We start from the raw sequence: 11,754 nt of genomic DNA on the forward strand, positions 1-11,754 counted from the left end.
GCCTTTCCTGACTACCACATCTTTAAATCTAGACAATATAGCCACCCCTCTAGTTTTAGCCCCCTGTTTTGAGTGAGCAAGCAGATGAAACACCAGCTGTTCTAGTAAGAAACCCTTGGTCCCCTCAATATGTGTCTCGTGCAGACATACAAAATCTGCACGCACTGCTCTCAACAATGCTGATACTCGTTGCCTCTTAAGGGGATCGTTCAGACCACATACATTAAATGTAACTATTTGTGTACACATTAAAATACATCTGGTGCCTGTCCTAGCCAATTAACAAGCAAAACAATGGTCAGACTTATATTATTGTCTTCTAGTCCTCCAGTATCCATCTCCTCAACCATTTTATTTTGTGTAATCCAACATGTGTGATCCCTGTAATCCCTCAAGTGCCTAACTGTGCTGTGACCGTACCCATCCCCGCTCCCCTCCGCACCCCCTCCCTCAGAGCCCTCCTACCCCCCTTACAGGCAAATAGGTCAGTCATCACCTATGTGTGACAGCTATGAGCCCATAGGGAGTCGCGAGCCCCCCCCCCTTTATAACCCAACCTAATGTACTTGTGCTGTTGCTGTGCTGTCCCTAAAGTTTCAATACTGAATCTAATACTACATCAGTTTGGCAGCCACCTTGAATATGTATGCTGTCACAATACGGCCCTCGTGCCCCTTTGGTGCTTCTTTTCTTTTAGCTCTGTCAAATATGCTTGGACCTTGATTTCAGAGAAGAACATCCTGACTTGGCCATTCACCAGCACTTTAAGACGAGATGGAGATAATAAGAAAGCCTCGCAGCCCAGGTTCTGGAAGGCAGGTATCAGCTGTCTTAACTGCCATCTCCTCTCCACAGTAGCGTGACAAAAGTCTGGATGGGCAAAGAATGTTGTACCCTCAAATGAGCACCTGGCCTCGGGTTTTGCCTTGGCCATAACATCCTCTCTGAGAAGGTAGTTCCCCACATAGGCAAGAATAGCTCTGGGTCTGTCAGACTGGGATGCCACATACCCTTTCCTCTGAGTCAGGGGGAACCGATTTGCCCGCTGCACCTCGCTCTCCCAATTCCATATTGACATTTCCGGGAAAGCCCCCCTCAGCAAGGCAATGACAAATGCCTGGGCATCCTGCCCCTCTGCCCCTTCCGCCACTCCCAGCAGTCTGATACTGTTCCACCTTTGATGATTTTCTCCTCCGCAACTTTCTCTTGTGCTTCCTTAAATGCCTGCCATTTGCTGACATCGTCCTCGAGTTTCCCCATCCTTTCCTCCACCTGAGTAACTCTACCTGCAATGTCAGCATACAGTTTATTCATTTTCCTTAGTGACCCCTGTATTTTTTTAGTTGTCTGTTTGGCCCTCCGACTTTCCGTCCTGGCCTCCCCCTGCATTTGCTTCAGGGTAGTGTACAACAAATCCATGGTGGGGATCTGCGGTGGGCTAAAAGAGTGCTGTTGTGAATTCGCACCCCCTTCTTCTTGATACAACTGAGATGTGGTGGAATAGTCCCAGTCGAGCTTTTTAACAACCTCTGCCTGTGATGGGCTCCCTGCCGACTTTGGTTTAGACCGGGATCTATCTTTCTGTAGCTTTGCCCTCTGATTGGGTGATGCCCTCTGCACTGAGATACCTTCTACTGCGGAGTACTCCGAGTCTGAGTCCCCCGTGTAACTTCCACCACTTGATAATAATGACCCTAAATCGTCACTAAAGAAGAAGAAACAATCATCGTTAGGGGAGCCGGGGACTGAGCCAGGGAGACCCACCTTCTGAAGCCGTTTAGAAGCAGCCAGTCCAGCAATTGCACACGAAGGTGGGATTAATTGATACCCCGCAGGAAGAAACTCGCACTCAGCAACAGTGTTAGAGATAGCATTTTTATCTATACTTGTGCCCGGAGTAACTAATCCAGATCCAACATCAGTGTCGAGAGGAACAGCCCCTCCGTGCTGTATGCCCGAGCCACCATCAGCTGCTGCTCGTACCTGGGCCGCCGGCACCGCTTTGGATGCCGCTTCAGATGCCTGTGATCCCACCTCAATCTCAGTCTCAGGGAGAGCAGTCATCTCGTGCTGGGTGTCCGCGCAACTATCAGCCATCACTCGTGCTTGCTCCTCCAACTCATCCAGCCTGTCATCCGTATGCTCACCGCTCGGCTTACTTTGTCTTTCTGCCGGCCCAGGAGTACATTGGATCTGCATCTCGTCCAGGGATACAGTGCATCCATCATCGCCCGCCTCGAGGTTCCCTGGAACATCCGCTGTTACCATGGGGAAAGACTCGTACAAGGTAGGCTGTCGGAGCATATTCTCTTTGGTTCCAGCACCTCCGTTTTGCCGATTCTTAGTGCCTTTCCGGTGGGCGGCTGTAGTCTCTTTTTCCCCAACAGTGCGATCACTGCCTGTGTCCTCAGAAGCCTCTACATTCTTGGTGACCAGCCTTTGTGCCTGCGCTGTGCCTCGCAGGTTAGGGGCCGGAGCAGAGTCGGTGCCGCTGTTTCTTTTTGCGGCTCCTTGAGGATCCTTCTGCTCCTTCGGGGCCTTGGGCTCTCTCGGCGCCATTCTGGTCTCTAGGCTCCCTAGGTTCCAGTGAAAGCGGGCCTTCAGCAGTTTTACCACGGAAAAGATGAGTCGCTGCGGGAACTTGTCCTGACTCTCAAACCCCGATGATCAGTCCAGTAAGCGCCCTAGCCAGACAGAAGCGCTCAGCATGCTACAGCATCGATGTGACTTAGGGAGGGGGAGAAGAGTGCGACTACTCCCTACGGCCGGTCAGCGGCCATCATGCCACCGCATGCGATGACCCACCCGTACTCAATGAAGCTCAATGCGAGGACCTGGCAAAGTTCTTTATTGGCAAAGTTGAGAAAATCTACATAGAACTGAATACAATGACAACTAATATGGAGCAGCAAATGAAGAGCGCTCTCTCTACATCAGACTGTTTTACTCCACCGGTGACCCAGATCACCATGCCAACTAATAGGCTAAAAATCTGGTTGCCTCTAGACACCTCCTCCTTCAGCCGTATCTTAAATAGCCTTAAATCTTGCTCACCAAAAGATCCTCTTCCCATCTCCATTCTCCAAAAATTGGAACCATCATTATTCAAACTTATTATGGAGTTGCTGAATGCATCATTGCATGAAGCAACAGTACCAGCGGCATGGAAACATGCCATGGTTCTCCCCCTTTTGAAAAAAGCTAATGCTGATCCGGCGGTACTATCTAATTTCCACCCAATTTCCTTACTTCCAGATTTTTCAATTTTATTTAAAAAACACACCAACCAGCAACTGACGCAATTTGATGACTCCCAAAAAATCTTACATACATCACAATCTGGATTTAGAGCTGGGTTCTCTACAGAAACCACGCTCTTGGGAGTTACAGAAACTCTGCGCCAACGTCTTGACATGGGTGAAACTGTGGCACTCATACTGTTTGATTTAAGTGCTGCTTTTGACACTAAAAGTCTTACAATCCTTGGGCTGTGCCGGATCAGCATTCAAATGGCTTATGAGCTTCTTGACTGGCCGAACATTTCAGGTCTTTTTCCCGTCTGCAAGCTCAAAGGCCCATGCCTCTCCTTATGGAGTACCGCAGGGTTCTATCCTCAACCCATTACTATTTAATATCTGTGTTAGTCCCCTGGCCACAATAGCTGAAGAGGCTGGGCAATTCATCTTCTCGTATGCTGATGATGCCCAGCTAATCTCTCTGTCCACCAATGAGGCATCTAAGGTGTCATCTCTCCAGGTAGGGCTGCAAAAGATAGCTAGTTGAATGCATGCCAATGGGTTAAAATTAAACGGGGGAAAAACTGAAGTTCTAATCCTTGGGAAAAACAAAGATCTCTGGGGCCCCCAACATTGGCCTCCTCGAATGGGTGATCTTCCACAACCGGCGCAATCAGTTCGCCATCTAGGCGTAGTCATAGATGACCAGCTATCTATGAGGCAGCAAGCAGTCAAGGTCGCCTCAATCTGCTTCACCATCCTAAAATGGCCAAAAATAAATACTCTGGATGTTGCCTAGTCACACACAAAAACAGCGATCCAGGTCTTGATTACTTCCAGGCTGGACTATGGCAACATCCTGTATTTAGGAGCCAATAAGGAGGTGGTTCAAAAACTGCAGGTAGTACAGAATTCGGCGGCCAGACTGCTTTGCCAGGGGCCTAGAAAGGCCTTCATTTCAGGTTCTCTCCGTGACCTCCATTGGCTGAGAATGGGGAATCGCATCAAATTCAAGGCCCTATGCTACAAGCATAAGATCAAATTGGGCACAGCACCACAGTATTTGAGTGCCTTAGTCCATCCCTACACGCCTTCTCCAATCCTCTACTCAGGTTACATTTTTAGTACCCAGGATCAAACAATCGCATATACTTGGCCGGTCTTTCTCTTACCTGGCCCCTTCACAATGGAATTTACTCCCCACGCCGCTCCGGCACGAAACCATCTATAACAACTTTCGCAAAGACATAAAAAGGTGGCTATTCAACCAATTGTGTTTTCTCTCTCTCTTTGCGTGTGTCCAATTGCACCGGGTAACCTCTAGGTAGCTGTGTGCCTTATAAAAATTAATAATAATAATAAAAATAATAATACCTTTACATCACTGGTCCAGCCCGTCCACATGATATATACATTTACATCACTGGTCCACCCCTCCAGAACTATCAATACATTTACATCATTGCTCTAGCACTGCAACAGAATTCATAACTCACAACACTACTGCAGCCCATCCACATGGTGCATACCTTCACTTCGGCGGTCCACCCCCTCCATATGGTGTATACCTTCACATCAGTGGCCCAGACCCTCAGCTCTGTCTATACATTCACATCACTGGTCCAGCCCTGCAACAGGATGCTGAGTTCACATCACTGGTCTAGCCTCTCCACATGGTGTATACCTTCACATCGCTAGTAGAGCCCCTCCAAATAGAGTAGGGGTTACCACTAAGTCTGGGCGGAGAACTCCGCTCCGCTTGCAGAGTTTGCGTGATTTTCCACACTCCGTGTTACATGATGCTCGCGGAGTTCCAAAAAATTACGCTCCACGTAGCAGAGCAGAGTTGTTTCCCTCTCCCACATTCACCAATGTCAAGTGGCAAGCGCGAGCGAGGAAAATCCAGCTCCCGGCCAGATTTTTCCTTCTTCGCGATCGTTAACAGCAAGTTGATGAGCACAAGCATGTAAAATCAACCTACTGGGGAGATTTCTCAACGTGGGCAGTCAGATTTCTCAGTGCTAGTGGTCACGTATGCTCGTGACCCTCGTGTTGAGAAACCTGTTCGCATTGAGAAAGCTGCTGCTCGAGTAAAAATCCACTTGAGCGGCAGAAAGCATGCCGTTCGTGATGGTTGCACTGTGCGGACAAGCACCTGGCACTGAAAATCACTGCGAATGGCATTTATCTTAAGAAACTGCGTCGCTTGCGGATCTCCGCGTAGCGCGGTGGAGTTTTTTGCATGAGCGAGGAAAATCCACCTCCCGGTGAGATTTTTCCTTGTTCGCGATCGTTAACATAAAGTTGGCAAGTGTGGAAAATCAACTTCCTGGTGAGATTTCTCAACGTGGGCAGTCAGATTTCTCATTGCAAGTGGTCACATATGCTTGCGACCGCTCGCGTTGAGAAACCGCCCATTCAAGTTGAAAAGCTGCTGCTCGAGTAAAAATCTACTTGAGTGGCAGAAAGGAAGCAGCGACCGCTTGCGCTGTGTGTGATGCAATTTGCAATGACTGCACAGTGCGGACATGCACCTGGCACTGAAAATCACTGCGAACAGCATTTACCTAAAGAAACTCCACCGCTTGCAGTGCTCCTTGTAGCGCGGCACAGTTTTTTGCACTTCGCGGAGTTCTGCATAGCAGAACTCTGCAAACTCCGCCCAGGCTTAATTACTACCTTGCTTGATATGGCTCCATATACACACTGTTTTACCACCATGGTGGAATTATACCTGCAGTTTACTATTTTAGTGCTCGTAATCACTTTCATCTGCTTCTGTTTAGTTATTATCGCAGCATGTGTATTTTATTCAAGAATAACACTGGTTCAATAAAACTATTCAAAACGTCCCATTGTGTATTCTGTATATTTCCCCGAGAACACGAGTGCAAAAGTGACTGAGCAAAAGCGATTTCTAGATCTGTTTGCACAATCCCTGAGGGGTCAGGGTTGTCGTGTTCAGTGCTTGCAGATATTCCACATTCCATAGAGGTTTGATATGGAAACACTTGTAATCTCATAGCAATTTAACAGCCTAGAATTACCAGTAGCCACAATATTGCTAGATTCCAGTGTGCACCTCCCACACTGGAGTCACTGAGATTTATTGCAGTGCAGGTAATGGGGACCTCCTTTGTGAAGTCACCTGTGGCGCTGTATGTGACACTCCACGTGATGCTGTGTGATGGTATGTTTGTGATATTTGATCTTGCAATAGCACAGAGTGCCAGAGAGGTACTGATAATCACCAAAGTGTGAGACTGTGTGAGACCGTGAATGCCTTGTGAGTCCCACTTGGGTTGACATGCAATGGCTTACGAGAAGAGCCAGGCTTCTAAGGATCTTCCGAAAGGTAGCGAATAAATGGTGTGCAGACCGAAAAGGTCCTCCCTTCTAATATTGATGTGACAATTCTTGGATAGATAAGAGGAGTGTAGAAGAGGCCCCTAGAGTGTGAGATGGAGAGTATCTTGTAAAGCTCTTGGAAATAAATGATGGATTAAGGCTATTTAGAGCAACACAGAGGGCCATATTAGCAAGGGCGTGCGATAAATATCGCAAATCACGCTTAGCGCATACTTTTTTATCGCCGTCTATCGCTGGATCCTATCACAGAGATAGCGTGTTACTACCAACGTATATCACCAATGCGATAAAGGATCCAGCGATAACCCTGGTTAGCGCGACTTTGTCATCGCTAACCGGGGCCAGGGCCTCATTGCTAATAGGCGTTGGGTCTGTTAGCGACTGTTTCCGTGGTCTTTTGGTCGGGAACGCCTACTTTGCATGTCATTAGCGATGAATATCGCTGACATGCAAAGCGGCCCCCAAAATGGTCGCTTTCACCAGAAAGCTGTCGGTAACAGCTGTTAGCGACAGCTTGCTGATAGGGTGATTAAAATATTGCCGCTTTAGCTGCAAAAAGTGACGCTAAAGTGGCGAAGACGCCCTTGCTAATAAGCTCCAGAGTGTCTTAAATTGAACCCTAAATCCAACAGGTAGCTAATAGTCATGTTTAAGTAACTGGGTGGCATGGACTGTTTTGGGGTGTTCTGTGCAAGGCGTACAGCTGCGTTCTTGAAAACCTGTAGCCTAGGTACCACTGAAGCGGGGAGACGCGGGTGCAGGGAATTGGTATAATGGAGCTTTCAGATAATGAAGGCTGCTATTGAGCACCTCAAGCATTAAGAAAGGTGCTGATATCCTAATCTGTCTCAATATAAATATGCAGCTCAAAGCCGTGGGGTTTTACTGTCTGTGCCACTGTCTTTCTAAGTGGAGTAGATTGTTTCTTGTGAGTGTAAGTTCAAAATTAAACCCAGGGGCCGGATTACGCCGGTTCCTATCTCATTCCTTAGTCAGAGGCACTGGTTGGACAAGTGAGTCATTAGGCCAATATGTAGCTGCAAGTTGTAGCCTAGTTAAGGAATGATCAGACCATGTAGAAGAAAAAGAGCCCTGTCCCTTTAATATTACACTTCCATACTATATCCAAAATATATCCTGAGTCACGACCAGGAGTATGGATCAGTTCAGTGAGATTTAGGGACAATGGCAGCTCCAGAAATTCATCATCCTCGACTCCCACCTTAAGATTTCTGCCTAGTAATTAAAATCCTCAATTAAGTTCAGGTGAGTGTGGCTAACCAAGAGAGACTAGACATGTTCATGGAAACCCTTAGGCAAATCTGCCATTTCAATTGGATGACAATATATGAAAAGAAAAGCACGAGAGCTCTTCTCAGCTCTATTCTGAACAGAAGCAGATCTGTATCTGACGGGCTCCAGGTGGAGCACCAAGGCTTGGAGGTCTTCACTTACGATGGCTTCAACACCACCTCCTTTTAGAGATGTTCTATTACAATCGATCATGTAATATCCCTCAGGAGTAGCCGCTAGTGAATCCTGTGACCAAGGGTCTGTGAGCCGAGCTTCATCGAGTAAGAAGACTTTTATCTGCCCATCTCCATTTCATTAATTAACTACCACAAGGGCAGCCCTAACCACCTGAACCAAATTTTACATCTCCATTTCATGTCCCGATCAAAAAAATGGATACAACAGAATTTCTTGGCATTATTTCACCAGGGGTTTTCGCTAATAATTTCACAAATGTTTTAAGTGTTATATAGAAAAATCTTGCCTTTTACCCTAAAAGAATGGAGTGCACATTGGATAAGTCTGTCAGCCTTCCCTTGTACCTGCCATGTGTCCATGTGTACCCACTCTGTCACTTGGATGTTTTGCTGATGAAGTGGACCCTCATGGCTGAGTAGCGCGCTTACAATTCCCTGATTGATTGATTGGTTTGGTGTCTATACAAGGATTCCCATACTGAAAGGATACATGTTGCAGTGATATCTTATCCCACAGATCTCTTAAACATTTCTACCATGACCTCAGATAGCAAAGCATGCCACAACCCAATGGATGGTAATGATTGGTTACACATCCACCGCGGGCACCAGAACTCCCACTCAGCATCACTTTCATTTTCTTAAATTTTTTAATTTGGTGGGTAATACTGCTTTAAACTATTTCCATAGAACATTGAGTACAGTGTGTGTTGATCACTCCTTGCTGAGTCTGGGGCTTTATTACACAGTATCCTTCTGCCGGTATGTGGCATGTCAAATGTCTATAGCCAGGGTGGAGAAGCCTCTTGGGGGGTGGATGAGGGCTTCAGGTGTCCTCATGGTGCATCTACTGTAAATGTTGATTCTGTGCTAACAGATCTCTACAATAAGCATCTTTTGACCTGTTCTTAGGGCTGGAATAACCAATGATAACCCTGTTGGAACTGACTGGGAGCAGCTGGAGTATAAAGGATTCTCTTTCCGACACGTAACAGAAGATATGGACCGACTCTGGCTGATCCTCAGGGATCAGAAGGTCTACACATGCGCTCTCTAAATCCAAAGAGCGTGAAGAGGTCCCAGCGTCTCCATCCACCATCAACAAGGGTCACACATGCGCTCTCTAAATCCAAAGAGCGTGAAGAGGTCCCAGCGTCTCCATCCACCATCAACAAGGGTCACACATGCGCTCTCTAAATCCAAAGAGCGTGAAGAGGTCCCAGCGTCTCCATCCACCATCAACAAGGGTCACACATGCGCTCTCTAAATCCAAAGAGCGTGAAGAGGTCCCAGCGTCTCCATCCGCCATCAACAAGGGTCACACATGTGCTCTCTAAATCCAAAGAGTGTGAAGAGGTCTCAGCGTCTCCATCCGCCATCAACAAGGGTCACACATGCGCTCTCTCAATCCAAAGAGCGTGAAGAGGTCCCAGCGTCTCCATCCGCCATCAACAAGGTTCACACTGCCCTTGACATGTCCTCCTCTCTCTTGCTCCAGTCCATGTGACTCTCTCATGGATCCTCTGTCCCTGATGCCTCTCTCTCTCTCCTCCAGCCTCCATTGCCTCCTTCTTCTGTCACATCTTTACGCTGTTTCTTCTCTCCCTCCATGTTCCTGACCCAATGAATTGCCTTTCTACAATCCCACTCACACCATCTGATGTCAAACATTTCAAAAATAAAAGTCAGCATTAAAGTTTATTGCAGACGGACTCCTTACTAATGAATCTGTGTGTCTCAAGATCTTTCACGTTAGATGGTTGCTCTTTGGTCTGACTTCCACTGTGCACTTGGGTAGAAGTTGTTTGCAAGCTCTCCAGCGGCTCTCCACATGACCAGAGCATCCATTGAAGGTGGGGGGAATGTTGTGAGCCCTTTATACAGACCTACACGAGGAGATTGTGAATACTCAAACCTTCGTCAAGAAATGGTCAAGCCGGTCCTGGTGACCTATGGAAAGAGCAGTTGCGCATCTTAAAATCTTTTCAATGTAATCCTTGCTGGAGGAAACATAGCTCTCAACTATGATGCACACTTGATAACTTTAGTGATGTAGGAAGGAGGCAGTGGCATAACAAAAGCCCCCGCAGCCCCTGCGGTGCGGGGTCCCCTGAACACTAGGCGGCCCCATATGGTACTGTGCACAGGTGACTGGATAGCTCCTGATAGTGTCCAGGGCAAGGAGGGCCCGCCTCCATGCAGTTTGCAAGAGGGCCCCCTTGAGATGTTGAGCCATTAGAAGGAGGCTACTGCTTTTCTGCAAAGCTGCAACCAAAAAACGATTTGGAGCCATGTTACTTCTTTTGGGGAGGCCGAGAATTGATTCTTTTTGTTGTTGTTGTTGTAGTAACTTTATTCGATATAAAAAGATGTCATAAAAGTGTAGTACAGTATATAAAAACAATTTAAAACCCACTACAACAATGGCTTCATTCTTTGTACAGATAAAACAGTAAAAAAATAAAAGAAAAAAAATATATATATGTATATATAAATTTACAACATTTTCCCACTCCCCATTGCATGGTCTGGATAAGCAATAGGGTTCGTACAGGGTCGGGGAGGTGGATGATTACACTTGTGGTTGATGCGCATTAAGGAGCTTACGTCTTATCTTCCAGGCCCAACCCAGGTATTTGGCAGTCCCACAGATGACACTGGGGACTGATGTTTCATAGGTCAGGATACACAGCGCCATCCTGGACGACCTAGTGCCCAGATTATTGCAGACTGGTTTCAGCCATCTTGATCTTGGCTGCCTGTACGCCTGACAAGCAAACATAAAATGTCCAATGGACTCTGTGGGCGAAGCACAGCCTGGGCAGCCTTTGGGCGTCTCAGTTACCTTACTCCAACCAGATTGAAACTCATGAAGTGGGAGGGTGCCATATCTCCTTTTTAGGTATAGTGACCTATCTCCAGGAGATTCAATCAGGTCCATAAGGGGTTCCATACTGGGAGCGGGTTTCACATCTAAAAAATTCCCAGTTAGGACACCCCTCTGATTTCTTAGAGTATCGGTCGTGACCCACTCCCAATAGATCTTTTTTATCGTTGATTTTGGTGGGGGTAACTGACTCTCCCAAGCCTCTTTCAGGCCTATCATCTGCAGCTGTTTTTTCAGATTCCGTACCCAAGGAATCTTGTACTCTGCTCCAAGTTTTAACAGCTCGTCCAGGGCAGAAGCATAGTGATGGAGTTCAGGGGACCTTCTAAGCCTTGTCCAATATAATATCGGGCGCAGCCTAGCCACATAGCTGATGTTGTGTCTACCCAGATCACTGCGGAGCGGAACTAGCGGGGTAGACAGAGGAAGCGAGACTATGTCCCTTAAGAACTTATTCTCGGATTTAATCAGCTCTGTTAGATTTTCGAATCCCCACAATTCCGCCCCGTAGAGGGCCGTTGACATGGCCTTCCCCTCGTAGACCTTGACTGCCGCAGCTATTGGCCTGCTATAAGAGAGCCTCTGATGTTTTGCTATTGCCCCTGTGGCTCTTTTGTGGACAAGGAGCATTTTGGACAAGTGGGGAGCCCATTTAAGCTTATTATTGACCCTCACTCCTAGGTAATCAAAAGCCTCCACTAGCTCTAGTGTAGTGTTGTTTAGCTTGATATTATTCCTAAAGCTTTTTGAGGGTGACAGCGTCATCAACTTG

At 47.1% G+C, this 11,754-nt stretch overlaps 1 protein-coding gene across 1 annotated transcript in view; it reads left to right on the forward strand.

Moving 5' to 3' along the window:
- Nucleotides 1-9,794, forward strand: part of LOC146859505 (fish-egg lectin-like) — a 256,323-nt gene extending 246,529 nt beyond the window's left edge. Inside the window, exon 4 of the mRNA XM_085650219.1 lies at nucleotides 9,008-9,794. Coding sequence (XP_085506345.1) covers nucleotides 9,008-9,152 — 145 coding nt within the window. The 3' untranslated portion in view covers nucleotides 9,153-9,794. The remainder of the gene's footprint in view (nucleotides 1-9,007) is intronic.
- Nucleotides 9,795-11,754: the final 1,960 nt, after the last annotated feature.

Source organism: Triturus cristatus, chromosome 3_2 (genome assembly GCF_964204655.1).
Source record: "Triturus cristatus chromosome 3_2, aTriCri1.1, whole genome shotgun sequence".
Lineage (NCBI taxonomy): Eukaryota > Metazoa > Chordata > Amphibia > Caudata > Salamandridae > Triturus > Triturus cristatus.